At 33.9% G+C, this 27613-nt stretch overlaps 5 protein-coding genes across 5 annotated transcripts in view; 3 read left to right on the forward strand and 2 right to left on the reverse strand.

Moving 5' to 3' along the window:
* PCYB_127820 (hypothetical protein) overlaps positions 1–6589 on the reverse strand; it is a gene marked incomplete at its 3' end in the record, with an annotated part of 16962 nt that extends 10373 nt beyond the window's left edge. The window contains exons 1-2 of the mRNA XM_004224116.1: positions 6219–6589; positions 89–6065 (exon numbers count right to left, since the gene is read on the reverse strand). The remainder of the gene's footprint in view (positions 1–88; positions 6066–6218) is intronic.
* A 3075-nt stretch (positions 6590–9664) lies between these two features.
* Positions 9665–14518, forward strand: PCYB_127830 (LCCL domain-containing protein; the record flags this gene model as incomplete). Its single annotated transcript, XM_004224117.1, has 2 exons — positions 9665–11306; positions 11340–14518. The coding sequence occupies 2 exons, from the start codon at positions 9665–9667 to the stop codon at positions 14516–14518; spliced, it is 4821 nt and encodes a 1606-aa protein (XP_004224165.1).
* A 1378-nt stretch (positions 14519–15896) lies between these two features.
* PCYB_127840 (bromodomain protein) lies at positions 15897–18151 on the reverse strand (the record flags this gene model as incomplete). The annotated part of the gene is made up of 4 exons (XM_004224118.1): positions 18047–18151; positions 17549–18019; positions 17239–17423; positions 15897–17169 (listed from the first exon to the last, which is right to left on the reverse strand). Exons 3-4 carry the CDS (start codon positions 17421–17423, stop codon positions 15897–15899), a joined length of 1458 nt encoding a protein of 485 aa, XP_004224166.1. The 5' UTR covers positions 17549–18019; positions 18047–18151.
* Positions 18152–22153: 4002 nt separating this feature from the next.
* On the forward strand, positions 22154–23140 carry PCYB_127850 (tubulin; the record flags this gene model as incomplete). Its single annotated transcript, XM_004224119.1, has 1 exon — positions 22154–23140. A coding segment is annotated over one exon (987 nt), but the record flags the coding sequence as incomplete, so codon positions are not given.
* Positions 23141–26256: 3116 nt separating this feature from the next.
* PCYB_127860 (hypothetical protein) lies at positions 26257–26790 on the forward strand (the record flags this gene model as incomplete). The annotated part of the gene is made up of 1 exon (XM_004224120.1): positions 26257–26790. A coding segment is annotated over one exon (534 nt), but the record flags the coding sequence as incomplete, so codon positions are not given.
* Positions 26791–27613: the final 823 nt, after the last annotated feature.

Consider the following 27613-nt stretch of genomic DNA (forward strand, 5'->3'; position numbering starts at 1 on the left):
TTTTTCTTCTTCTTCATCTCTTCGTCCATAAGCCTATTTATTTCATCTTCATTTTCTTTATCATTTTCATCATCCTCATCGTCCCCACCGTTTTCGTCGTCTGTATTGTAGCCCATGACATCACTACTAAATCCTGAGGATAACGCATCCCTGTGGCTAAAGAGCGCTTCTTCCATAAAATAGTTGTAAAAAAAGGTCCTCCTCGGTTTGATTTTTGAGTATGATTTGAGTAGGTTCTCTATTTTTTCCCTATTTGCTCTTCTCGTTATCAGATTCTGGCCCAACTCGGATGTAATTCCTGCTTGTACAAGCATATAGTTATGAGTGGTAGGATTGGACGCTCGGGACAGTTCACTATATTCTACTTTTCTTAACAGGTAGGTGTTCTTATACCCGTAATAGTAGGAACTGTAGCATACAACGAAGTTCATTTCATTTTTGTAGTGCTTTTTAAAAATGTTCAATATTCTGAGTTTGAAATTAACGTAGTTGAAGGCGGTATTTTTGAAAATAGGGATAATGCTGTTAGTTTGGTTTCTCCTAGTATTGCAAATATCTCTATTACTAGCGTTGTAGGAATTCATGGGGACGAATTTGATGGAATTTTCATTCAGTTCATACATATTAATTGTCTGATCAATTTGATCATTCTTATCTGCAACTACTTTTCTTAACGTATGGTTATGAACAAAGCCGATATGTGTGTAATTTTTCCGGTCTTTGCAATTTTCGCTATAATAATAAAAGCAGTAGCATATTTTTATGTACTTCTCTAGAACATTGGTTATTTTGTAAATTTTAGAAATCCATGTGAAGTTATCATTTATTTCTTTCACGATTTTTCTTGGTTTTCCATAGATCTCTATACTCTGTTCCCATTCGATGTGGTATTTCTTGTTATTTAAGTAGATTGTGTCATCAAATAAGCTTGCACTTGTGTCGTCCGTGCATGGTAAATTTTCCGCAACGAACCAAATTCTGTCATTTATGTGGACCCACTCATTTAAGAAAGAAAAGGAAAAGTACCCATCCATATCTGTGTGAACTTCTAAAAGGCTCGGACTCGACAATTTAAAGAATGCAACCTTGTTTAAATAGTCAGCATCTTCACATTTTTCCTTTGAGCACCAACATGCGACAATTCCTTGAGAGGGAAAATTAATAAGTACATTATATGTTTGTTCATATTCTTCTACCTTTGCAGGAAATGTTAAAAAAGAATCCCTCTGATTTATTTCTAGACATAATTTACTCAAATCTGTCATTATATCAATTGGGAAAATTCGGATTGATCCATTTAGCACTTTGGATGTTTTTAATCTAAGGGTAAACGGTTTCATAAAATGTATGATGGAATTCATTTGGGGCTCTACCAACACAGCTGTGTGCACTTTAATTTTCATAGAATTTGCAAAATAGTAATAATCATTATCGCAGTGTCCTTCTACTAGTTCGTAACAAGAGCACACGTGTAAATTGTGGGATCCATCATCGTTTCTATGTGCAGTCATGATGCTATAGTTGTCGGCATCTAAAATTGTTAACAAATTTTTCCACTCGTGGACCGTAACCTTATCTCCTATTTCTTCATTTCCATCAGGAGTTAATAGTTGTTGAACTGAGTCGGAATAAAAAATTTTTTCACTGTTCCCATAGTTATTTTTGCATACATCTGAATCTCCATAATGTTCATAAACGAAACGGATTCGTACATTATATTTTGAGTTAAACTGTTTCAATTCCAAATTGAATGGAACACCAGAAACGATTTCGACAGCTTTACTTTCATTAAACAGTCCGTAGAAGGTAACATTTCCAATGTTATAGTAATACTTGTCAGTGGGCCTCAGGAATGCACATATTTCATACGGTTTGTTCACTTCTGGAGGTACAAAATCTATGTTCAAATCGAACGAAACATCTAAAATTTGCTGTAATGTTAAATCGATTTCTTGAGTGCGAATAATTTTTCCCTTTGCTTTTTTATAAATTTGGTTATACTCATTTTTACACTCCTTTGTGTCATTTAATGTGAAATAAATTGTGTCTACTTTTGTTTCTGTGGCGTCAATGTGAGCTCTCAAATATGAGGAGTACATTAGAGGATCCTCTTCTTCATCTTCTTCATCTTCTTCCTCTTCTTCTTTTTTTTTTTTTCTCTTTTTTTCTTCTTCTTCTTCATCTTCTTCATCTTCTTCCTCTTCTTCTTTTTTTTTTTTTCTTCTTTTCTTTTTTCTTCTTTTTCTTTCTTTTTCTTCTTTTTCTTCTTCTTTTCTTCTTTTTCTTCTTCTTTTTCTTCTTTTTCTTCTTCTTTTTCTTCTTTTTCTTCTTCTTTTTCTTCTTCTTTTTCTTCTTTTTCTTCTTCTTTTTCTTCTTTTTCTTCTTTTTCTTCGTCTTTTTCTTCTTCTTCTTCTTCTTCTTCGTCTTTTTCTTCTTCTTCTTCTTCTTCTTTTTTTTCTTCTTTTTTTTCTTCTTTTTTTTCTTCTTTTTTTTCTTCTTCTTTTTTCTCGGCAGTGCTTTCTTTTTTAGGAATTTCTTTTATTTTTTTCAATTCCATTATATGTAAAAAATGCTTTATTTGAGAATTGAACACAGTTTGCATTTTTATAGGCGCATTACATGGCACTCCTGAAAGACAAACGTATTCTTTGTATGCCGTGAAGCCTGGAAGGAAAACCATAGCCTGTATTATATCTTTATGTAGTAATTCCTTAAACTCTGAGCTGAAAGTAAAATCTTTTACTGCCGTGAATCTGGTATTAAAATGTTGCAAATCGCGTTTTAATTTTTCTTTGTCATATAGTGTGTGATCTAATTTCAATTCCAGAGGCTTAAAGTGGTTTTTACTGTTACAGGCAACCTCCTTTGTTACTTTGCATACGCACAGGTTATATTTTTTGGGGGATTCCAATTCTTTGTAGAGATTCAAAATGTGTTCTTCTTTATTTAACTGTGATTTTAAATGAAAATGTTTGATGTCCCGGCAATCATCTTCTACTAAAAAAAAATACCCCTCAGTGTTATAATTCATAAAGACAGCACTTGGTGGCTTGCTTATTTGCACTATTGGATTAATGGAATGGTCCAAAGAAACAACTTCTGTTATCAAGAACTGCATATTTTCTAGACGATTACAGTAATTTTCTCTATTTCCGTAACACCAACATAAGGCATATTTTTTATTTATCGGTTTCATGTTTTTGCATGTCAATTTATGTTCACTAGATACTGTACAATCCTGAATATTATTAAAAATTTCATCTTGGATACTATCATATATTTTTTTCAAGTTCCTTAATCTCCCATAATTATCTCGCAGGAAAGTGTAAAAGTCACAGGTTGCATATTTAATTACTGTAATTTGTTCATGGTTAATATTCTTAAAATAACCATCAAGCGTAATTTCTGTTTCGTTCGTAGCGGTAATTTGAAAAAGTTGTCGCGATGCACCTACGTAATGAAGTGTACCAATATAATTTTCTTTAAAGGATTCGTCAATCTTTCTGGAGTAAATTATTTTATAAGATCCTGGATTAATTTTATCTATGATATGCTTTGAGATTCTAAGGCAAAGTTCTGAGTTCCTTATTCCCGATAGTATATCTGATGCAGTGCTTATTCTTGCTTTAATTTCTCTATAGGATATCATGATTCTTTCTGTTTCTGTAATTTCAACATATATAGTGTAGTGATACCATAGCAAAGTGAATTTTGCATTGTGTCTACAGTTAGTGCCTCTATAGCAGTAAAAATTAATTTCTTCATGAGGTCCGTCAAAAAGGAGTAAACTGGTAAGTGTGTGATTCTGCATTCTTTCATATGCGCAGTTATACAGATTTATAGATTTCTTAGGATCCTTGTTGGTAACATATTTCTTAGCTATTTTTGGTTTCCAGTATTTCCCTGTGTTCCTAAGGGGGTTGTGCCAAATGTAGATACTTCCGTAGTGTGTGTATGTGAGAACCTCCTTACAATAATGACATTCTTTTATAAAAAATATTTTATAATATTTTAAATGGTCATATTCTATATTTAATTCAAGTTTACTGGAATTGTTGTTTATGTCAATGTCAATTTTTTTATACAGATTTGTCTCCCCATTTTGGTAGGAATATATGTTGAGAGTTTTTTTGTCCTTGCACAGGTTTTCATATTCGACATTTTTTATTTCGAATTTTTGGTACGGACTACTGATATAGGTAATGAAAAAATCCGCTTCTATGAAAAAGTTAAATTTCTGATCTTTGTAATTTCCACAGATAACCAAGTCTTCATTTAGTATTTTACTGTTCATCTGACTCACATTGTAGAATATACTAAAGTCAATAGCGATTATGTTCGAAGCGTCGTTACTTAACTTATCATTTTTTCGCGACTTAATTTCTATATCTGCGAATACATACGTTCTACATGAAGTTCCAACTTTTGCTGCCCACTGGCTTGATATGTTGTCCGACTCGAATTTCACAGTAAAGTTACAAGGGGAAAACAGCTTACAGACATATTTTTTTTTTTCTGGCGGTATTATTTCATTGTTTATATAAATGTTTGTATACAAATCGTAGATACTTAAGCCGTTCCATTCGTTACATGTTTCTGCAAGCGAACACATGCATACGTAGTACCTGGGTTTATCTAAAATGATCTCCTCTTTCACTTCATACTCTGCTCTTGCGTCTACAATAATATTATTGTGAAAGATTTCCTTAGGATAATTACCCTTGGAATGTATAAAAAAGCCCTTACTCGAATTACAGTCTTCATCCTCTTTTATGGCGAATTTTAGAATCCTGGTGTTTATGTCTTCATTATATAATGATACAATGGCGCTAACTTCTAAAGGATCTAGGTTATTGACCTTAAAGCCAAATAACTGCTCAATTCTGACAGAACCGATGTCAATATAATTAATTTGCTTCACGCATAGCCTCATAGTAATGGCATTAAAATCGATGTTAAAATTTAATTCCTGATTTTTATGTATAAACTCATTATCATAATTACTTTTCCAAATTTCATATTCATTTATGACTATCTCTTCGTGAGAGCATTCGTATTTAACGTATGGCCCTGAGTAGTTATGATATTTAATGTTTGGCCAAGGGTTGTTCTTAATTACAGAGTTAATGAGAGAATAGTATATGTTGTATTGAGGATTTTCCACCAACTCTATGGATAGTAGGCGACGTAATTTGGTATTCTTCTTTGTACACAAAGTATTTTCTTGCATTAGAAGTTTTTCACTAATTATGTATAAATATCCGTTTTCTTCTTTTAGGTAGGTGGTTATATCACTCTTTTCCACAGTCCTATTATTGCAGATGGTTCGGGACCATGAAAAAGTGGTGCTTTCTACATTATTCATAATGTATTGAATTTTTTCCTTAGCGGTGTATGTTTTTATAACGCATTCTGAGCCTATAAAACATATAAGGGGTGTATATGTTTCTATAAAAAATAGGTTACCCACTTTTTCATATTTCATATCCTTCAGTATGCATATATCGCGGTAGTATGCCTTTTCATCATTTTTAAAAAAGAAGATATAATTATCCTCACTAAGGATATGATAATCTTTGTAGATAGGGTTGCTTATAACTGCGCAGTCTGGTTTAAGTACCAACGTATTATCCATTATATATGGTACATTATTAAAAAGGCTGACACTAATTGTTATGGAGCAGAGTGGATTATCTAAAGTGCAGTAAAATGTATTATTAGCAATTGTCTTATCCGCCATAAAGGTACTAATTAGTAAAGTTAAATCATTCGTTTTGAAGCAGATATAATAGGTGTTATGCTTTAACTCAGGAAAGTTGGTTATATGCCCAATGTAGCCTACGCATTTTATTACTTGCACACTTTTCGTTAATGGCGTTTTTAAAACAGTTTCACATTTTTCATTTTCCGAAATGAAAAAGGCGTCTAAGAGGTTAAAATAATCTACAAAATTTTTGATGTTATTATCATCGCAATTGGCTAGCTCTCCCACATTTATCTGTTCATAGTTCTCTTGAACTATTTGATATGGTCGATCGTTTTTCTCAAGAGAGGACACAAGTGAGCTGGAAAAAAAAAAAAAAAAGTCGAAAGAAGGACCATTGAAAAGTATGTATTTGTTGTGGAAAGGTATGGTGAAAGGGATCACAAGCGTTGGGAAACACTGTTGCATGCGCTTATGCACAACGCGCGGGCTGTATACATGTTGGCGTTACCACTTATGATTTCGATCCTTAATGAAGATTTTTTCATTCTGCTTTTGCACAAATAAAAACTTGTTTTTGTCATTTTTTTTTATGAGCACTTTTCCATGATCATCATTGGGTGTATAACAATTTTGGGTTGTCTTGTCCTCAGAAATTAGATAACGATCACTAATTTCAAACTTGGGCGTTATTTTGCCATCATTTTCCAACTTCAAAATGGATATATACTCAGTTTCAAACTGTTCTGCATTAAGGACGCCCTTCTCACTCGGGTAAGTAAAATCTGATATGCGTATACTAGCATTTATATTTTTTAAGAAAATTACCAGCCATATGGTAAAAAAGGAGAGGTTCAAAACGTGACCCTTTTTTTCATATTTCATTTTCTCTTTAACATTTAATTCTTTGCATTTTTTTTTAGTTGCACTGGCATGTGCATAAATCTACACACGGGTATACATAGATCTGCACATGTACACCTTCACATATGTAATATATTTAACCAGCTGAGAATAAGATCACATTATAAGAGCTTATGTTTTTTCTCACGGAAGGGATATGTTGCAGAAAAGCTGTGCAAATGGTTCTTTCTTTCTTTTTTTTTTTTTTTTTACTTCATATGTAAGCTGACAAGGAGATGTTACGACAGGAAAATTTTGTGTGGAGATATTTCAAGGCCAAAAAAATGTTCCCGTCCCAAAAGTTGTGCAAATTAAATGGGTGCACATTTTATGCGAAACGGGTGCCTTGAGAGGGGTAAACGGGGATGCATGAATGGGCGAATAAATATACATGTGCATACGTGTGTGTATCTATACATGTGGACAGCCTTAAAAAATTAGCAGAAAAAATTTCATTATAATAAAAATTTTATTTCACTTTTTACGGCATTATTCAGAAAAAAATAAACCCATGGAACATTTTTTTTTTTGTTCTGTCCACAGAAATTATTTCTGAGTTGTCGTTCTGTTGGGGGTAAAAATTGCGCGCGCTTAATACTGTTTTGTTTTGTTATGTGTTACTCTGTTTTGCCTTTCGTTCTTTCATTTTATTTTTTATTTACCTGTTTGTGCTTTTACACCTCTGAAGAGCCCTTTTGAGGTAACAAAACATTTTTCACTCTTTCATAGATCGATGCTTTTAAGATCACTCAGGTGCATGCAAAGGGAAGACTCAACTTGTTGGACATTTTTTGCACTAATTCGCATTAGCCGTTTCGAGTTTGTTCTATTTCTTTTTTCTTTGCTAAGTAAAAAAATAAAATAATAAAATAACTCCTTTATAAGCATGTGTTCATTTTTCTATTCGAGTCTTTTACGAAATATGCTTATAGTATCATCAAGCAGAATTGAGCTGTCCACCATTTCGCAGGGGGTGAATATTGTAACATAAAAATAAGAGAACGTATAAAACGGAAACATAAACATGTTGCTCACGCGTTTATTTTATTATATGTTCTTAGTGAAAGGCTATTTCGAAATTGCAAACCCCTTTACAACTGTCTTTGTTTAAATGCTTTTAAAAAAAACGCTCACCCTTTCGGTTTTAAGTTAATTTATGTGTAGGGCTCTTTTTTTCTCCCTGTTTTTATTTTTTCCCACTTTATAAAAACGTTACACGTTTGAAAAATTACGTTTTTTTTTTTTTCCCGTGCCACATCAGAGGTTTATATGCCTTCGATGTGGTGGTTAACTTGCGCATGTTGCATATTAATTCTCATTTTTTTGGAGTACAGTGTATGGTTGTACGCGCAAATGTAAAGTGCTAAAATTTCGTCGAATTGTGAACGTATATACAAATAAACATTTAAGAATCTGTTCCTAATAAACAAATCAGCACTTTAACTTCCTCCTCACGTGATGCTCAAATGGAGCATTTGCGTAAAATCCATTTTTTATAAATTGTAAGAGGTGCGCGGGAAGCTGCAAAATGAAAACTGCCTACTCGTACATTTTTAAATTTTATGCAAAAAGGAAAACTATTTTAAAGTAACCCCCACGACGAAGAGCTCTGTAATCATTAATATCTCTCTTTTTTTTTCCCCTTTTTGCTGTTAATTTTTTTGTAATACAAGCATATATATTGAACATGAATAACGTATCATTCGAAGGGATACTTTCGAATTGCAGTTTAAGTCTTACCCCCTATTGGGGGCAAAAACAGGAAAATTGGGGACAAATAAAAAGCGAAGTCGATTTATTTAATTATCTATAAAATGTAGAAAAATGTTGCGTAATTTTTTTTTTTTTTTACAAAAGGATAAATATGTTACGCTCAACTGATTTGGTATAGGAAGATTTTTTTTTTTTTTATTACTTTTCCACTGTATTTTGTTCTTTTAAGGTGTACTTACACATGGGGGATAAAACGATATTATTTTAAAAAAGTGAACTAGATCAAACTTGGCGTTTTGTACTTATTCGTTGGTGTGCATTCGATTTCATTTCAATATATTTCACATTGTGTAGGAATTATGCAGACAATGTCGTGTAATGTGATGTTTTTTTTTTTTTTTTTTACCCCCATTTTTGTTATATGCAACAAAGTTATTTTTTTCGAAGCGTATGTTATTTGTCTGCCCACAAAAAAATACAGAAATGCGTTCTTTTATTAAAAGTTATAAGAATTATTTCCGCTTAAATAAGCATGAATGCACATATTAAAAAATATGAAGTGCGGAATTAAGTAAAAATTAAACATTTTTAAAGAATAAAATTGATGTTCTACATACGCCATGAGCAATGATATGATCAAATTAACAGTTGTCAAAATTTGTCCAGCATTTAGATCAGCGAATTGTGTTGCGCGATCTTAAACATTTTGAATTAATTTATAATTAACTGTTTTGGGTTAGTTCCTTTCGTTTGTCCACTTGTTGCGAGCCTTTGCTCCGTTTCTGCTCCTCAACGGAGTTATCTGTAAGTCAGTTTTTTTCCTCTCGAGAGTTGAAGTTATGCATGTCATGTGTAAAATGTATACCTGTGTAGACGAAAACATTTCGGAATTAACGACGAAATGGACATAAATTTTATTTAAAAATACTATCCTTTTGTGATTATTTGCCATATTAACTGCACTTTTTTTTTTTTCTTCTTAGTCATCCCAATTTTTGACGACACACACACGTCTTTGTTGTGCAACCATTGGACACACAATTTGATTAACGCCTTGTTAAGTTTGTAACTTTTTTGTTTACAAAGTAGAATTTATTTTTTTATTTTTTCTTCTTCAACTAATTGGCAAATTATCTTACATTTTATGATATACGGATAAGGAAGACTCTTTAGGGAGTTCCCGCCACTATTTGATAAAACAGTTTGATAAGACTGTTTCATGTACCTTTTTTTTTCATTTTATGTGTAACTCCTTTTGCACTGTTTTACTTTGTAGGTGAACCCTTTACACAATTTGTCCTCATTTCAGTGCAATTTTTAGTTCAACTTTTGAGTGTTAGCAGAATGAATTATTTAATCTCCGTACTTTGGTGCATCATCTTGAGCTGCCTTGCAAGAGGACAAGAATCCGCGACAAATTTTTATAAGTTTGTAGACTCCTCCGCGTCATCCACGTACATTTCAGAGGAATCTGGGAGTTCGCTTTATGATGCGAAAAGGGCTATACAGAACAACCCCAGTTATTGGTGCAGTTCCGGGAATCACACAAAGGATGAAGAAATCAGCTGGACTGGTTATTTAAATACAAAGGGATTCATAAAAGGAGTGAAAATATCGTGGGAATATAGCCCAGAATTAGTAAGCATATCTGTGTCTAGTGATGGGGAAAAATATAAAAATGTTATTCCTTATCGAAGGATTTCTGGGAATGAAGCCTCTTTTGATGAAATCTACTTTTTTAAAAAATTAGAAGAAGTTGTATCGGTAAAAATTGGATTAAAAAATGCTATTCACAAATATTTCGGAATAAGAGAAGTGAAGATTATAGGAGGAGGAAATCCATACTTTCTGCTACTTTCAGGAATTACAAGTGATAATGAAATGTGTTTACAAGTGGAGGAAGGATTAGTAAATAATGACAATACTTCGGTTATATTAGATTCATGTATAAATGCTTTAGCAAGCGGGGACGGCAGAGAATTGTGGAAGACAAATTCTAACAACCAAATAATTAGTGCCTTTAGTTACCCTCCCAAATGTTTATCTGTTATTAATTTGGACAATTTAGAAGAGAATAAAATTGTTTTATACGACTGCTTAAGAGCTTTGGAAGATGGAGATGGAAAGTCTAATTGGATATTTGAATCTAATTCACAAATTCGATTGCAAAGAAGTGGTGAACCTTTATGCATTTCTCAGAAAAATATATACGGAAATGTGCCTGGAATTCATGATATTCTTCTCAACATGGATGTTACGGTTGATGCTAATTCGACTCTGGATGATGATCATAATGCGGATAACACGGTAGATGGAAACTTGAATAGCTACTGGGCTTCGGCTACATTTGCAGATAATTACGAGCACGTGGTTTATCTCATCCTAGATTTAAACAAATACGTAGAAATATCCAGAGTAAAAGTCTCTTGGGAATACCCCCCTTTGCATTATAGCATAAGTGCCAGTATAGACAACCAAGAATATAAAGTCATTGCTGAAAATTTAGCGAACCCTAGCTTTGTAACAATAGATACTTTGAAAAATGTAGAAACGAGGTATATCAAGATATCAATGATAAAGCCTCATCCGAAGCATGGAGAAATGGGGGATCAATTTTTGTATGGAATTAGGTCCATAGAAGTTCAGGCCAACAATTTAGAAACTATTATAGGCTATTGTAGAGATGCAGCTAATTCAGATGACGCTAGAGATAAATACTTTGTTGAATATATAACCGAATTTGACCAAGACTTAACTAACAAAATGATTAACCTCGAAGATGATGTGTCGAAAAATGTAAACTCTATTAGTGATAATTTATCAAAACTGGAAGAACTGTTACCCAATATTGAAACATGCGTACAAGAAAAGAAGGAGTATGATGAAGAACTGAAAGAGTCCAAGGAAAAGGCAAATGAATTGAATGAAAAGTTGTCCTCCCTAGTGTCAGTAAATTCAATTCATGATAACGATTTGCTACGATTAGGTATGCTTCCGGGTGATTCCTCTTCCTACCCAGCTAGTGATTGTTCTGTAATTAAAAATGTTCAAGATATTCCACAATCAGGATTTTACTGGATAAAGCCAAAGTGTGCCCCTGAACCGTTGAGAGTATATTGCGACATGGTGTCTAGTACATCCCTCTACGTATGGAATGGTAATCCTCCTAAACATAGCGATCATTTAATTAGCAGTATTATAAATTCGGTGGATGATATAAGGCAACATTGTGCTGAAATAGGGTTAGAGCCGCTAATTCTAAGGTCGAAAAGCCAATTAAATAGCTTAATTTTGTCGTTAAAAAAAATGGGATACACACTGAATGGGAAAAACAACATTCCTCTTGCTTATGACTATTCTTGTGATCACGGTAGTTGCAGCGGAAAGTTTCACGATTTGGTAAACGGCAACATAGATTTAACGACTCTAATTTATTTAAAAGCATCTGAATCTCCGGACAGCACAAAAGTGAGACAAACTGCTGGAATATCCTACGATGATGGATCTTTCAAATTTTTTAATTTAGAAACATCTGATATATCTGCCATAGTTTGCTCTACTAATTCGACGGAGAACGATGCTTCGTTACAATATTTGAACATAAACTGTGAAACTACGGCACTTGAAGATTATTTCAACTCAATCGTGAATACTAATGTGGTTGTTCTCTGTCCTTTAGGGTGTGCGAGTGAAAATTTTAAAAACAATGCGGTGTATGGAAGTAGAGGAATATATGCAGATAACAGCTCCATTTGCAGAGCCGCGATACACGCTGGGGCGGTGGACAATAAGGGAGGCCTAGTCAATGTTACCATCGAATCTGGAATGGATCGATACGAAGGTTCCATTAGTAATAATGTAGAATCTATTTCTTTAAATAAAGACCCTGCAGGGGGGTTGTTAGATATAATCACTAAAGATAGGGAAGAAGATATCAAGGAAGAGAGCAGCATTTTTCATCACAGGACGATACGAATTGGTAATTTATCTGCCGACTGTCCTATGGATTTGTTTCAATATAAGCAGACGTCCTTTCTTCAAAAGGGAGACACAACGAAGGAGAGAAAGGAGATGTCGTACAGTGAAGACGAAAGTAGAGATAGTATCATTTTTCACGAGTTAATTACCGATCTGTTAAGCAACATTGATGCTATTCATGGAGTTGACCCCTCAGTGATTTCCATCGTCCAAGATGAGACAGTACGGGTGATAGAAAAGTCGAAGAAGCAACTAAGACCAGCTGATTTGTTATCCAAGAAACAAATTGACGATGCTATCAATTTGTACAATATCACAGAAAATTTAGCATTATACCTATACGATTTGTCAGGAAAATATATGTACGACTTGGAAAAGTTGAAGGAACGTTTGGAGGAATTAAAAAAAGAACAGAAAGTTGCTCTTAACTTTGGTACCTTCAAATTGAACTATGAAACTATGAATTTTTCTTCGCACTTCCAAACTTTTGATTCAAAATTAACAAAGAATGTGTCCAGTAATTGGGGATATGCAGATACGGATATAGCAGGACACAAAAATAGTATTGGCCAAACGAGCAGCATCTCAAACAAAGAAATAGGGGAAGGATATTATGCCAAATTGAAAGGATTAAATTTTTACGACTTTGAAATAAACGTAAGTATGTTGAGCAGGGGAACTGGATGCTCAGGTATTGTCTTTAGAGCTAAGGACGATTTTAATTTTTACCTATTTGATGTGTGTGATAGGGAAGGAATGAAAAGATTGTCTAAGGTAGAAAATGGGAACGTGGAAATTTTGAAAGAAAATTTAACAGAAGTTAATACAAATAATAAGTGGAATAAGTACAAAATTGTGACCAGTCATGCGAATATTGATATTTACGAGGTTGATGAAAATTCAAATGAGACTAACATCCTGAGGTCTCTAGATGAAAGGTTCCTCTCTGGCACTGTTGGTTTGTATTCGCAAATTCATGGACAGGGTTCCTTCTTCGATAATTTAGAGGTCATAGCTCGACCATGTTCGGAATTGTCCAAAGGGGGGGCGAACAAAAAACAGAGGGAAATTTCCAGCTGCCCCTACTACAAGGAAAACTATTTAAGCGAAACGTTGCCGTATAGCTTTATTAACGATGTGGATTATGAGTGGAGTTTTGCAAGGAGGGGCGACCAAGATGACCACCAAGATGATGACCATGTTGTAGGCAACTACAGTGAGCACCTGCTATGCTCAAAAATGGTAAAAGACAGCGCCGCACCCAGTGAAGAGACCTACAATACCATAGCACTTTTAAAACAGAGGAAGTGCTCTGACGGGTACTTTACCCTGGACGTGAATTTCTCCAATGATGAGAGTAACGAAAGTGACAATGATGAGTTTGTAAAAATTCTTTTCAACTTTGTAAACGAGGAAAACTACAATGCGTTAGAGATGACAAATGATGGCGTCAGGATAGTGACTTACAGAAATAATAAATCAGTAACATTGTCCGAATTGACCGATAGGGAAAAAATTAAAAAGGTGTTGACCCCAAATGAGTGGATTAATATAAAATTACACTTCCACAAATCAAAGGTCACGGCAGTCATAAATAATAACGAAGAAGCATTACAACTAGACACAGATATTGCTGATGTAGATAAGATTCGTTCAGGACAAGTTGGTTTCTGGGTACACAATTTTGCTGAGGTGAAATTTGCTTCCATCGTTCTTTCATCTGGTATGTCAAATAATGATGGAAATTTTATTCAAACCAAATCCAAGGCATGGGGAACTTGTGAAGATTCTGTACACGTATTAAATAGAAGGTCTTCATGTCAAACGGATATATTCCCAAATGAGACGAAAGAGAAACATATTAATTGTATTAAAAATTTCTGTGAAGAATGTTGTTTATATCATACACAAATGTTAGATAGTAATGAGAAAAAGCAATGCGAAAAACACTGTAAAAAAAATGACCACTTAGCAGCTAAGATGCAGACACTGTTTGAAAAATTTTTAAATAAATGTGTTTCGTTGGAGGAAAATAAGGACTACAAACAGTGTGCAGACAATGATGCCGAATGTAGAAATAAAGTTTGCGTACTTTGCTGCAAAAGGAACAATCCAGAAAGCTCTAAGGCGTTGAAGGGATTATCTCTTCAGAAGTCAAAGGATATACAGGAAAAGGAAGTAATCGAATGTCAATTTCAGTGCAACCGGGCCCATGCGTGAGGTAAAGAAGTGCTAAAGTAGTGCACGAATGTGTAGGGTTCAGCAGGGCAAATAATAGAAGAAAAAGATGCAAAGTGGAGTAATATTCATTTCTGCTTGAACGCAGTTTGTCACGTTTTCATTGTTACGTCTTCTTTGTGCTTGTCTTGTCTTTTCTTTTTTCTTTTTTTTTTTGTCACAAAACATGGTTTATGTGACCTAATTTTTTTTTTCTTTTGATGAAGCACAGCAAGCGTGCGAAAGGAAAAAAAAGAAAAAAAAATTCATGATTACAAGAAATACATTTTTATACACTCAATGATCACGATGCTGCACCCCTTTTGGAACTTCGTCGCATCTGTGTGGGTAAACGCAAAAATGTATACACATTTGCATAATTAACAAATTAAGTGGGAAAAAATGCCTTTATTTTTTGCCCCTTTAGCAGTTTCTCCCGCATGGTTACTTCGGTACTTTTGCGTTTCTTCTTATCACGAAGAAATGTGCACTGACTTCTCCATTAGGCACAGTTTCCCAGTTTTAATTTGTCCATATGTTTTATTGTTACGTAGCACTGGGAAAAATATGCAAGTTAACTGGGTAGCTTCAACAGGCACATTTCAGCGCGGAAGCCAAGCCGCTATAGCGTTTCTCTTTACAACCAGTTCGTGTTCCATTCTTTTCTTCGTAAGGTGAGGAAGGGGAAAAATTGCTACGAAAAGAATGCTACGAAAAACACATTCTAAGTAACAATTTAGCGGCGAAGAAATAGCAAAAGCGTTAACCCGTTTGGACACTGAGTAAGTTGCTTCCAATTTATGTTGTGATTTACTGGGAATTTTCCTATACAGGTGTTCCCGCTTCCATTCTAAAACGTCATTTTTTGACAATAAATTAGGGTTCCTTTGTTCAGTTATGTCGCCTTTAAAAGATGTGTCCCCCCCTTTAAAAATGCTGCATCGTTGTGTTGCTATGCCACTGCGTCATTACACTCACAAGCTGTAACTTAAAAATGGGGATGGCACTGCTTCGTAATTACGCAACATGGTAAGTAACATGTAGCCACGGGGGAAATTTATTAATTATCTAAATTAAAAACGTTTCGTTCTTTTTTTTTTATTTTGCGATGGTTTATCACGTCGTTTTAAAAAAAATGGGCATTTTAATGCAAACGCGATGCACGCTGCATGATACGGGGGTTCACGCTGTTCTTGTATATAAACGTCGTGCGTATCTACACAAATGTTATATGAAAAAGGGTACAAACATATGTATATATATATATATATATATATATATATATATATAGAGAGAGAGAGAGAGAGAGAGAGAGAGAGCGGGAACGCCATTCGGGGGGAAACATTTTTCCCTCTGCGGATGGCTACTCTGTGCTACTCCGTTACGACGTAGCCTTCTGCGTGGCATTTTTTTTAAACAACTTTTTAATTTTATTTTTCAAAATTCCGTAAATTTGTTGCCTCCTTACAAATTTCTTGCTATATGAATTATACGTATCTAAAAAGTTCCTCATGTCCAAATTGTCAATGTCAGATGATTCGCTCGAAAATTGGTCACTGCTATATTTCGAATTGTCCTTAAAATATGTGTCACTGTACATCAAATGAGAGTTGTCTAGGGGACTACTCGTATTTTGCCTCTTCTCAAAGGTATTACCTGTGGGTGTTTTATTTTTCGTTTGGGAGGAATGATCCTTATTATTACTGTGCAAGTGAAAACTCTCAGCATGTTGAACGTTTTGCGCAACGGGATTTTCTCGGTCATTTCCCATTTCGAAGTGTGAAGTATCTTCTGTTTGATTTTCACTAGTTCGGACGCACTTCTTTGTATTTGTAGCTGACTGTTTGGTTTTCTCACTTTCACTGTGCTGACGTGAGGCAGTGCTTTTCTGGCCTTTATACTTCTCATTTGACAAGTACGATTTTATCTGCTCACAAAAGTGAGATTTGTTCCCTTCGTTATGCATTATGTTTGACAGATTTTTATCCAATGTTAGGACATTTTTTATATGATATCTACCAACTCCCATGAGGTAATTTTTATTGTAAGAAATTTTTTGGTTAAATTCGTCAAAATCTGCTACATCTAAGCCGAAAACTCTTAAGTCATTGAAGGCAGCATAGTATAAATTTTTTGAATCTGCATTATCTAGAATGTTGTAAATATTTGGGAATATATTAATGAATGTAGGAAGATTTGATTCTCCGATAAATTTTTTTACACTTTCTTTGTAGTTTAGCAGTTTCATGGTTAATTCTTTTTTTTCAATGTTGTATGTTACGAAATCGTTTTCTGGTTTGTTTTTCTTATCTGGGGGTTTTACTTCTTCTGCAGAATCGTCATCTAATGTGTCCGCGGGGGGATTATCCTGGCATTCGCCCGTTTTTACACTATCATTGTTTAATTCTTCTGCGTTGTTATCCTCGTTACTGTTGGGCTGACAGGGGGGAGACTCGCAATCCCCACAGCTGGCTTCTCTGTCAATGCTTGTGTCAGTCTTAGCATCGGTCTCGTTTTGAGCACTGCTGTGCGAAGTGGGTCCCGTGTACTTATCCTGTTCCTCTTCATTTGATATTTTCCTCTTTTTAGTCTTTACATTTGAACTTTCATTTACATCGCTTACGTCGACTATGTCGGTTATGTCTCTTTTTATGCTGTTAGAGGATAGCTGGGAGTAATTTCCACTGCTGCATGCTGGGGAAAATTTTTTTTTTTTTTTTGACGAAATGGGAACTCCAAAAAATACTTTCCGTAATGATTTGCTTATATTTACATAGTTACATAGGGGGGAGTAGCTGCTCTTGTTATCTGACAGTACTTTAATTAACATGTCAAAAATATCCTTCGATTTATCATTACTATTTTGAATGGTATCTAAGATTGTGGAGAAGTTTTCCTGCTCTAGCATGTTCTCTAAACTTGCATATGCATCATTATTATATCCATACATGTCATTTGGGGCGATACCGTTAAATGATCCATAGGCGTTGTCATAAAAATGGTTGTTACCTTGCATGTGCAAATTTGTCTTTGCTAAATTTTTATTGTTTTTTTTTTTTTTTTATTAACATTCGCGGGTTGGTTCATATCAGCGTCTTCGTTTTTAAAACTTATGCTTCCTTTGCTTGGTCTGCCTACCTTTCCTTGTTTTTTTGGCCTGAGATTTTTTTTAATTTCTTTAACAGGTGTTTTTTTGACCTCATTTACATTCGGGTCATATAGGGTATTATTTAACACATCCTTATCCTCACTGTGATATAGGAGATGTATATTTAGGTACTTCCTATATATTTTGGGGGTAATCTTTTTATAGTAATTTTCTACATTTTCTGCGATCCTGTGGTAGATAGTACTTTTGTCGTTGTAAGTGTAACAGTTATTGATAATTAAGAAGAAGTCCTTTTCAAATTCTTGAAAGTCTCTATATTTATAATTTTGGATTTTATGTTTCATGGTGGTAAAGTCCATTGGTTCTTTTATTATGTTCAAATAATCTGGAACAAACTGCACATTGACGGGATAGAGAAATACCCTTTTCTTATCGAAAGAGATTAGCTTATTTAGCAAGTTCATCAGGACTTCATTTTTCCTCCTTAGTTCCTCCAGCTCGTCGTATTTAATTTTGTTTAAACTCATTTTGAACGGTGTTTAATTGGGGATGCGGGGATTACTGATGTTCGCGATCAAATGTGTGGAGTATTGCTGAGGGTACAATTTTGTGGCTTACACGTACCTACCTATGTGCAATTGCATATGTATACGTGCTGCTGTAGTCCCTCCTTCAGTTGACGCAGTTGTCCGATTTGATGGCATATTTTTTACTGTTAAAACGGTTTTAACATTACAAATGATGAAGGGCTACCATGCCACACTTACAAGTTATAATTACATATCAGAAAAAGGGGGAATGGTTAAATGTATGAGTTTCCCTCTTTTGTGATTTTGTCATATATTTAAACAGTTCATTGATAACGTTCCTTTTTAAACATTCACTTCATCACTGTTAATGGTCGAAGTTGATGAAGCGTCCGGTTATACAAATGAGCGCAAAAGGAGAAATGAAAAAAAAAAAAAATTCATGATTACATCATACAACACAAAAAAAAAAAAAAACGATACATAAATTTCACAAACTTCGTATAATGTTTAACAAATCGGATGCTTTTCAACATTTGAGCAAAATATCTTTTATGCTTTTGCTAAGGGATGCCTCCATTAGTTTTTTTTTAATGGCAAACTTCTTCGAATGGAAGTATGTAAAAAGATATATATACGTATATACGCTTGTGTGTTTTTTAATTTATCTTTTACATGGGTAATTATTTGTTGTTCCCACAATTTGAAGCAAACAAATTGTACTTTGCATTCATGTGAAAATAAACGTATGGATATGAAAAACGGGAAAAAAAGTCATTTAAAGGTTGCTTAGCATGTAACAATGCCATTGTATGATCCATTTTAAAAAGGAATGGAAAAATACAGAAGATAGCAAATCTGAAAAAAAAAAAAAAAAAATGTTTTTAATATGAAAAGAAAAAAAATATGTTAGTACGTTTACAAAGTTGTAAAAATGTCGATGAATTTTTTTGGTCAAATTTTTTGCAAAAAAAAAAAAAAAATTTTGCGCCCGTTACCACCATTTTGAACATGGCATTAATAATTTTGCTAGATAATTTTACTTATTTTTTTCTTCTCCATTTTTGCGATTTTTTGTGACATTTTTATGTAAACGTTTTTTGCATCTCTTTGATTGAAAAAATAAACGATATTTAACTTTTTCATCAAAAGTGTCATTATACTTAAATTTACGCGAACGAGAGAAGCGTGTTTTGCTAGTCAAGGATAATGAAACATATGTAAACATGAACGCGTACGTAACGCCGTTTCAGGAGTTTGCCTTTTTTCCCTGGGTATGGCGTTTTGGGGCCCTTTTTAAAATTGTATGTATGAATAACTTCTATACGTTTATCATAAAGAAATACAGAAATAACCCCGTGAGGGCAACTGAATTTCCACAAGTTCTGCGAAAGACAATTTTCCCGTTAAACGTTTACAAAGATGGAAATATGAAATATGGGGGAAAATAAAAAAAGGTGTGGTGTTAAGGACACTTTTAAAATTGTTTAACTGGTTAATAAATAAGATAAACTGGCATGGCACAGGCGTTTTCGAGGGGTCCATCCATTTTTTTATTTACCTCCATAATACCATTGAAAGTTTTGTTTCCTTTTGCTGAGCTAATTTACCCCCGAAATGGGTTTTATTAATTCCGTGTTAATATGAAAGCCGTTATGTTACTTTTTATTTGTTTTGGTTATCGAATTATCACATAACACATGATGGGGAGAATTATTCGCGTTAGTCTTACTATTTTGAGGGGCCGTCTGTGCAAAGCGCATCAAATGCACGGAATAGGCACTGTTGTAGAAGGTACACATTATTAGAAAAGAGCAATTTAAATGCATAGAACTATTTTATGGCAAGCAAAATGTTCATTGGACGAGAAGTAAATAAATAAGCACCAACATAGCATCATTTTTTATCACCCCGAATGGTGAATTTGACATATCGCTTTTCGATGATGTATTATCAAATAATTTGCGAAAATTGCGTTCGTGCATGTGACTTAAATTTTAAACACATTTCAATAGGGTAAAAATTAAAGCGTGCGCCAGCTGCAATAACGCGAAAGATGCCACTCCTTAAATTCGTAAAATAATCCCTTCATAAGAACGCGTAACATGTCTATTGTTTTGCATTCAATTGCTACGTGGCAGATGTAACGGATCAACTAAAATGCGGCAAGATTGGTTAGTACCATCTCGAAAAAGTATTCCCAATTTGAAGGAAAAGGGAGTGAAGGGGGTAACATGAATTGCATATGTTGCCTCTCATATGAAAATGTTTAGAATCGTGCTCGTGATAATATATATATTAAAAGGGGATGCTAAAGGTACGACGTGCATATGTGCCGTTTTTATTTGATTACTTCATTCTGTTCATAAATTGTGGAACATATGAAATCTTATAGTAGGGTGTGTGTGTCCAATTACGGCTATATATGTATACGATTTAGGCCCCAATTTGTGGGTTTCTTTTAGAATCCTGCTATTTTGCAATCATTCGGTTTAAAGAGTTCACAATTAGCGCACTAAAAATATATTTTTTCGTAATCTTATTTTTCTCTTTTGAGACTAAAAAAGGGAGGGAAAGCCTCACAAGGAGGCATGCTTCTTCCATCATCCATCGCTTCTTATGCATTGATAGCTTTTAAGCAATTCGTTTTATGGGTACATGGAGGAGCATTTGCCCGTTTTGACTTCTACCTATTTTAAACAGTTTTTAAAAAAAGGCATTCTTTCTTAATGCATCAAAAACGGCCGTTTTTTTTTTTTGTTATTTACTTTGAGTATTTCCGTCATTCTCCACCAAATGAAGAGTAAATTCTTAGGAAAAATGATGTGTTCCTTTGGATATAACAAATTCGGTGTGCTTGTTGGGATCATTTTTAGGTAATCCCAGGTAGACAGGAAAATTTACCATCATTTTTTATGAATTTTTTTTTTTTTACCTTTGTTGAGGTAAAATAAATCTCAAATGAGGGGTAAATTAGTTTCATGAAAAATTGCGTTCACTTTTTTATAGTAAATTCGTTGTGGTGTTTCTACGGAGTCACGATTTTTTTTGCAAAAAAAAGGAAGACAGAAATGGCTGATGTACAGAAGGTTTTGTCTCTGCGCGTATTTGCTTTTTAAAAAATATAATCTTTCACGAAACTGTGCGTAATTAAGTAGTCGTGATTGACAAAATGGGTAGGTGGACCAAATTATTATATAAAAAAATGGGTTATTAACGAGTGTGAGGCATAATTTTAATTCGTATGTGCAATATGAATATGTGCAACTTTGGTTTGAGGCGTGGAAGACATAAGAGCGCGATGGGAGGGGGAGATGAAAACTAAAATAGTTCCACATGCATAAGGAATCGAAAAAATGATTCCATAGAAAGAACTTTTTCATGACAAAAAAGGGGAAGCTCTTTTACGCATTAGCAAAATAGGTATTCTTAATTAATGAAAAAGCGAAGGAAACGTTTTTTTTTAAAAAACTGTGAGTTAAAAGGAAGGATATACAATAGGAACACCCCATGGTGCGCGAAATTTTATTTTTACACGTGGGACAGTGCGGAAATCAGCTCGGACATGAATTTTGGTCTGTAGCAATTAAGGAACAGTTGAATAAAAAAATAAATGAGAAAAAAGAGCTAATAGGAAAATACAGTTTTATGAACGATTCAGTGACTTCTTTTTTCGAAAATGAGAGCAAAAAGTTTAATTTAAATCAAAAAGAAAGGTTGAAAGCACGGGCTATATTGATAGACACCGAAACAGGGGTAGCAAATGAAATTATGAAAAGTTCTCTTTCTTCTTATTTTGACGAAAATAATATTTTTACACAACAATCGGGTGCGGGAAATAATTGGTCCCAAGGGTATATGCATTATGGAAGAATGTATGGGAATTTAATTGACAACATAATTAGAAGGAATGTAGAAAAATGTGATTCGCTGCAATCATTTTATATCACATCATCATTAGGGGGTGGAACGGGTTCTGGATTGGGTTCTTATATTTTAGAAATGCTGTCTGATAATTATAAACAGATAAAATTTAGCAATTGCGTATTTCCATCAGCTTGCGATGATGTGATAACATCTCCGTATAATAGCTTTTTTGCCTTGACCAAAATTCACGAGTTTTCGAATTGCGTTTTACCCGTTTCGAACGACGCGTTGTTAAACATTTTAAATAGTAAAAAACTGAAAGATAAAGAAAATGACAAAAATGATTATTCAAAGATGAATAATATAGTGGCCAATGTAATTGTAAACTTAACAAGTTCTATGCGATTTGAAGGATCATTAAATGTGGATATAAATGAAATATGCACAAATTTAATTCCTTACCCTTTTTTTAATTTTATGCTATCATCTTTAAGCCCTTGCACAGAAACGGAAAATATTAGAACATTTGACCTTTTATTTAAAAATGTTTTGAATCATAATAATCAAATGCTTATTGCCAACCCAAAGGATGGTCTCAGTTTGTCTATGGCTTTTTTAGTTCGGGGAAATATCAAAATTTCAGATGTTACCAAGAATATATTATTAACGAAGAATAATTTGAATATTTTACGGTACAATAAAGATGCCACCAAAATAGGCTTATGCAATGTGCCTCCTTTAAACCAGCCATATAGCTTACTGTGTCTAATTAATTCGTGTGAAATACGAAACACCTTTTTGCAAATTTTGGAAAGATTTAATAAGTTATTTAAAAGAAAGGCACACCTGCACCACTATTTGGAATATCTAACTATGGATGACATTTTAGAATTTAAGGAGAAAATGCAAAATTTGATTTATGAATATAGCTATATTCAGAAAAATTCATTTTGTTCACCTAAATTTTTAGATAAAAATACCATCAATATTTTGGGGTATGACGTGTGTGAGGGGGAGGATGTGAAGGGAGAGAACTACACCAGTGAAGACAACGCGTGTCCGCACTATTTGAGGCCTAAAATGAGCAAGTATGATAGAAGTGCCAACTGGTTTGACTTTAAAAGTAGACCCATTGTTTAAGGTAGATCCACTGATTGAGGTAGCATCATTGTTTTAGGTACCACAGGGGTTCGAAGTATGCGCGTTTGTTTGCACATTGGCCCAAGTGCTTACTCTACTTGCACTATTTGGATTACTCCCCCGCTGTACTTTTTCTGTGTAAAAATTGTACATTTTAGTGATAATGGGTTTATATTTGCCACTTTATAACAATTTTGCACCTTCTTTCGTCAAACGTGCAAAAAAATTTTAAGGTTAATGCGCAAGGAATGGCCACTTAGATGCAGCTTTTTTGTTCATAAGAAAAGGCAAGTCTAGCAAATAAAGGGACAACACTGGGGTGGTGTAAATATGCACCCGTACGTAAATATATGGGAGCATCTGCAAAGTAGCAGAGTCATTACAAATTAGCAACCCGGAATTGTTTATTCGGTTTTGCGTTAATGCGTACATGAGAGGGTTCACCGGAATGTTCTGCATTTTAAAACGTGTATTAAGTGATAAGTAGGTTATTATTAAATTGCAAATAGAGGTACGCTATGTTGTAGTTGGTGCCCATTGCTTTCTTTTTCTTTTTAAGCATTTTGGGCAATTTTCCTGCGCGTAGACAAGTCATATTATGTGCAAAAAAAAGGAACCAACAAAAGCGACAACAGCGACAAAAGAGAACAAAAGCGAACAACGCTTTCACAAATATATGCAATGATGCCATGAGGAGGAGTGGAAGTGCCTTACCATTTAACGTTACGCCGTGCCTTTGTAAAGTGGAAGAGAGGCCATTCATGGCAACTAAATTGGGGGGCAAAAATAAATACTAATGACTTTTAACGGTTGATCAAAGAGATGACCTTTTTTTATACCTATCTAGTTATGGTTAAAACTGAAAATTTTGAAAAAGGGAGAAACTATTAATTAATTAGTGACCGTGTGAAAGTACTACAAAATGGTTTTAAAAAAAGAAAAGCACGACGTCATTTGGCAGTAATATTGGTGAAGGCGTTGCAGTGTTGTATGTGCGTTAAGCCCTGGTTTTTTAGCACAACTCATTTGGATTACAAAAAAAAAAAAAATAAAAGGATTTCCTTTAACGTACATATATATATAGAGTTATTTTATCATGTTGCCAAAATGTGTATTAACGGAGAGGATATAAATAATTAATTTATGTGTGATACACTTTTTTGAACAGAACATTATTCGTTCTACATGCATAATGTTCGCTTATGGGGGAGAAGTTTTTTCTGCAAAAGGGAAAACTTTCCAAGTGAACATTTTTACTGCAAGGGTTATAATGCCTTGTATTATGAGGAAGTGCTCACTTCATGTTAGCGCTGAAATTTATGCGGTAATAACTGCTACCATAAATGTACTATTAAAAGAGGCATAACCGATTCAGTATATATGATAGGTGAACATAACCCCCGCAATGTGCTAATTAAAAACTTATGCATGTTTTTAACATACAGATCATGTGGGCAAAATGGATTTTTCAATAATTAGTGGAAGACACGCGTATCCATATAGTAAGTGTTCAACAAAACGAATGTTTCGACTTGATGCTTAAAACGGAGGGGCGCCATTTTATGGGCCAAAATTTATCGTTTGGATCGACCCATTTTTTATATGATTCGAATAACATAACGATTAACCTCTAAAANTTATTAATTAAAAAAAAAAAAAAACGGGACCTCATGGGGCACCAATTTTACTTTTTGGTTATACCGCTCATTCGTGTATTTTCATTTGTCTAAGTGAAGTTACAAACTCTGAAATGAAGCTTTACGCATGTTGAGAAAATTGTATTAATTATTAAGCGCATATATATTTTGCAACTTTTTAAAATATACCTCTCTGTTACTTCTCAAAATATGACTCATTTTCTTCATCCTTTGTAGACGTTCGGATAAAAATAAAACCTCGAAAAAAACTAAAGCAGGAAAAGGAACTTTTTTCATTAACGACCTTTTTTAATCATTTCATTTTTATCCTTCTACATTTTTGCACAAAATGATACAATTTTGACTTTTTCTTTAAAGATCAACAGATTGAATATGAACTCCCAAGGCATACAAAGGGAAAGAAAAATGCATAAAACGGAATAAACTCACAAAAGGCTCAAATCAAAGAAAGCACATAACAAAACACAGAAGATATTTTTCAGTTGCAAAGCCTGCTAAAGCGTGAAGTGCACACAGAACACTTAAAACACTTAAGGTTGTGAGATAAGGGGTGCAGGGCCATTGCACGTTGATCACAAAATGTCAGTAATTGGTAATATTTAGTGGCACCAGAGAAACATAAGTGGGTTAATGCGCAAACGTATTCTACATCCGATAATGCTGTTTTTAAGTGTTTATACTTTAAGTGTGTAAAAGATTTGCAGACATACCTATTTTTTTAAACCCCAAATTGAAGGAAAAAAATGTAAGTGCTACATAATTATTTTTTCTGCATCTTTCTTTATGCTCTTTTTACAAATTTTTGAAAAGTAAAAAATTTATTGTGTATGATAAATAGTGACAATTAAGCAAAGGCTATTTTCCCAGTTTTGTGAAATATGCATTTTATCAGAACAATTCGTTGACGTGTTCGTTACATGTGCATGCAGTATAAATATAAATATACTTAAAAACGTGAATTTTGAAGCCTTTATATCATACACAATTGAAATTTACATGTTACTGCGTGGAAATTTCCGTTTATTTGAGCATTTTTGACTTCCAAGGAAACCCTGTAAAAAAGGGAAAAACGAAGGGGGCACTACAGCATTCGTCACATTTTGTTCCGGGAATTCAAACAAACACATAGAATTGTGCTTTCCGAAGTTGGAGGATAAATACTATTTGGTGGAGTTCAGAAAAAAAATTGAAAAAAACTCTGTAGAAGATATAATATTTATGCTACTTAGTAATGACATTGTTGAGGAAGTTCACAATCTGGAGTTTGCTTCCCTTGTAGTTTTCGAATTAATTTCATACCGCACAACCTTCTGAAATATTTTCCATTATTACAAACGGAACTGAAGAACGAACTGGTGGTTATTCTTTATTGCGAGTTGCACGCATACATATATTTATTTAAGAGTACAATTGGAAAATATGGCTGAACAAAATTTAACTACACCTGGATTACCAGATGGATCTACCAATTCCACATTGAGAACATTACTTCAAACTGCAGCTTCTAATATGAACTTTAGTCATCCATCAACGAGTTCTAGTACATTTAGCACACCCGTCACTTCTCTTTTTATCGAAGATTTACCTACAGACGCAACTTCTAATAGTACAGCTGATGGATTACTTGCCAATTCACCTACATCAAGTGCACCGTTTGGTGTTTCCTTTATTGAAGATGCAATTACATCTGCAGCTACTACATTACAAAATTCTGTGGAGGAAGTCCTAAATACAACAGTTGAAAACGTTACAAATTCAGAAACGTATAGGAACATTAGTGAAGCGTTAACTTCTACTGTTTCGAGTATATTTAATCCTACTCAGAATGCCACTTCCAGTCCGACTCCTGCCAATGGAACAGTAGGAGAATATATGTCTACATTAGGCGAAGTCGTCACACAATCGACAACTGATCCTACTGCTATTAATACAACTTCATCATATATTAATATCACCACAAATGGAACCAACACTACAGATACTTCGTTTAACCCTACTGTACCTATTTTTTTATCATTATTGTTCCTTATTTCAGTTGCCATATGGGTGTTTATAATATTTACGGTAAGGAGATGTTCATATTTTTATGCATTTATATTAATTTTTAATTTTTCAATAACCCTTATATACATTTAACTGTAATAATTATTTTTTATCAATTTTTAATGCATCATTTAGAATATTCGTGATATGAGAAAAGAGAGAAATAAAGAAGAGGAGAAATTAAAACGAATGTTGCTTAGACTAAGTGCAGAGTACACTGATGAAAGGGATAGACGTAATAGAAGAAGAATGAGAATGTATTATCATGATGAATCAGGTGGTTCTGAGGATAGTGGTGAAAATAATGGTAGAAGTGACAGTGTGGGTGAAGGTGATAGAAATGATAAGAGGGACGATGGGGATGAAGGTGATAGAAATGATAAGAAGGGACGATGGGGGTGCAGGTTATCTTTGGGGTTTAAATTATAATCCGATTTTTTTGAGTGCACTGAGGTCCTAATAATAATATATCACATGTTGTGAATTATCCCTTATAATTTCTATATATAAAAAGGGAGCATTTACCTTTTGATATTCAAAAAGTGTTCATGCAGAAAATTATTAACCATTCCATATTTTTTACTCACCAATGTAACATAAATAAAATAAAACATGGGTCTAAATTTTTGTACATTAATTTTACGTATGCCCGAAGGAACAAAAAAAGAGTTCCCTAAAATATTGACCATCGATAATTTTCATTCTGAACACAGTGCTTAAATACACAACATTTCAGAAAGAATTTTTCCCTTTC

This window comes from Plasmodium cynomolgi, chromosome 12 (genome assembly GCF_000321355.1).
Source record: "Plasmodium cynomolgi strain B DNA, chromosome 12, whole genome shotgun sequence".
In the NCBI taxonomy this organism is placed as follows: domain Eukaryota; phylum Apicomplexa; class Aconoidasida; order Haemosporida; family Plasmodiidae; genus Plasmodium; species Plasmodium cynomolgi.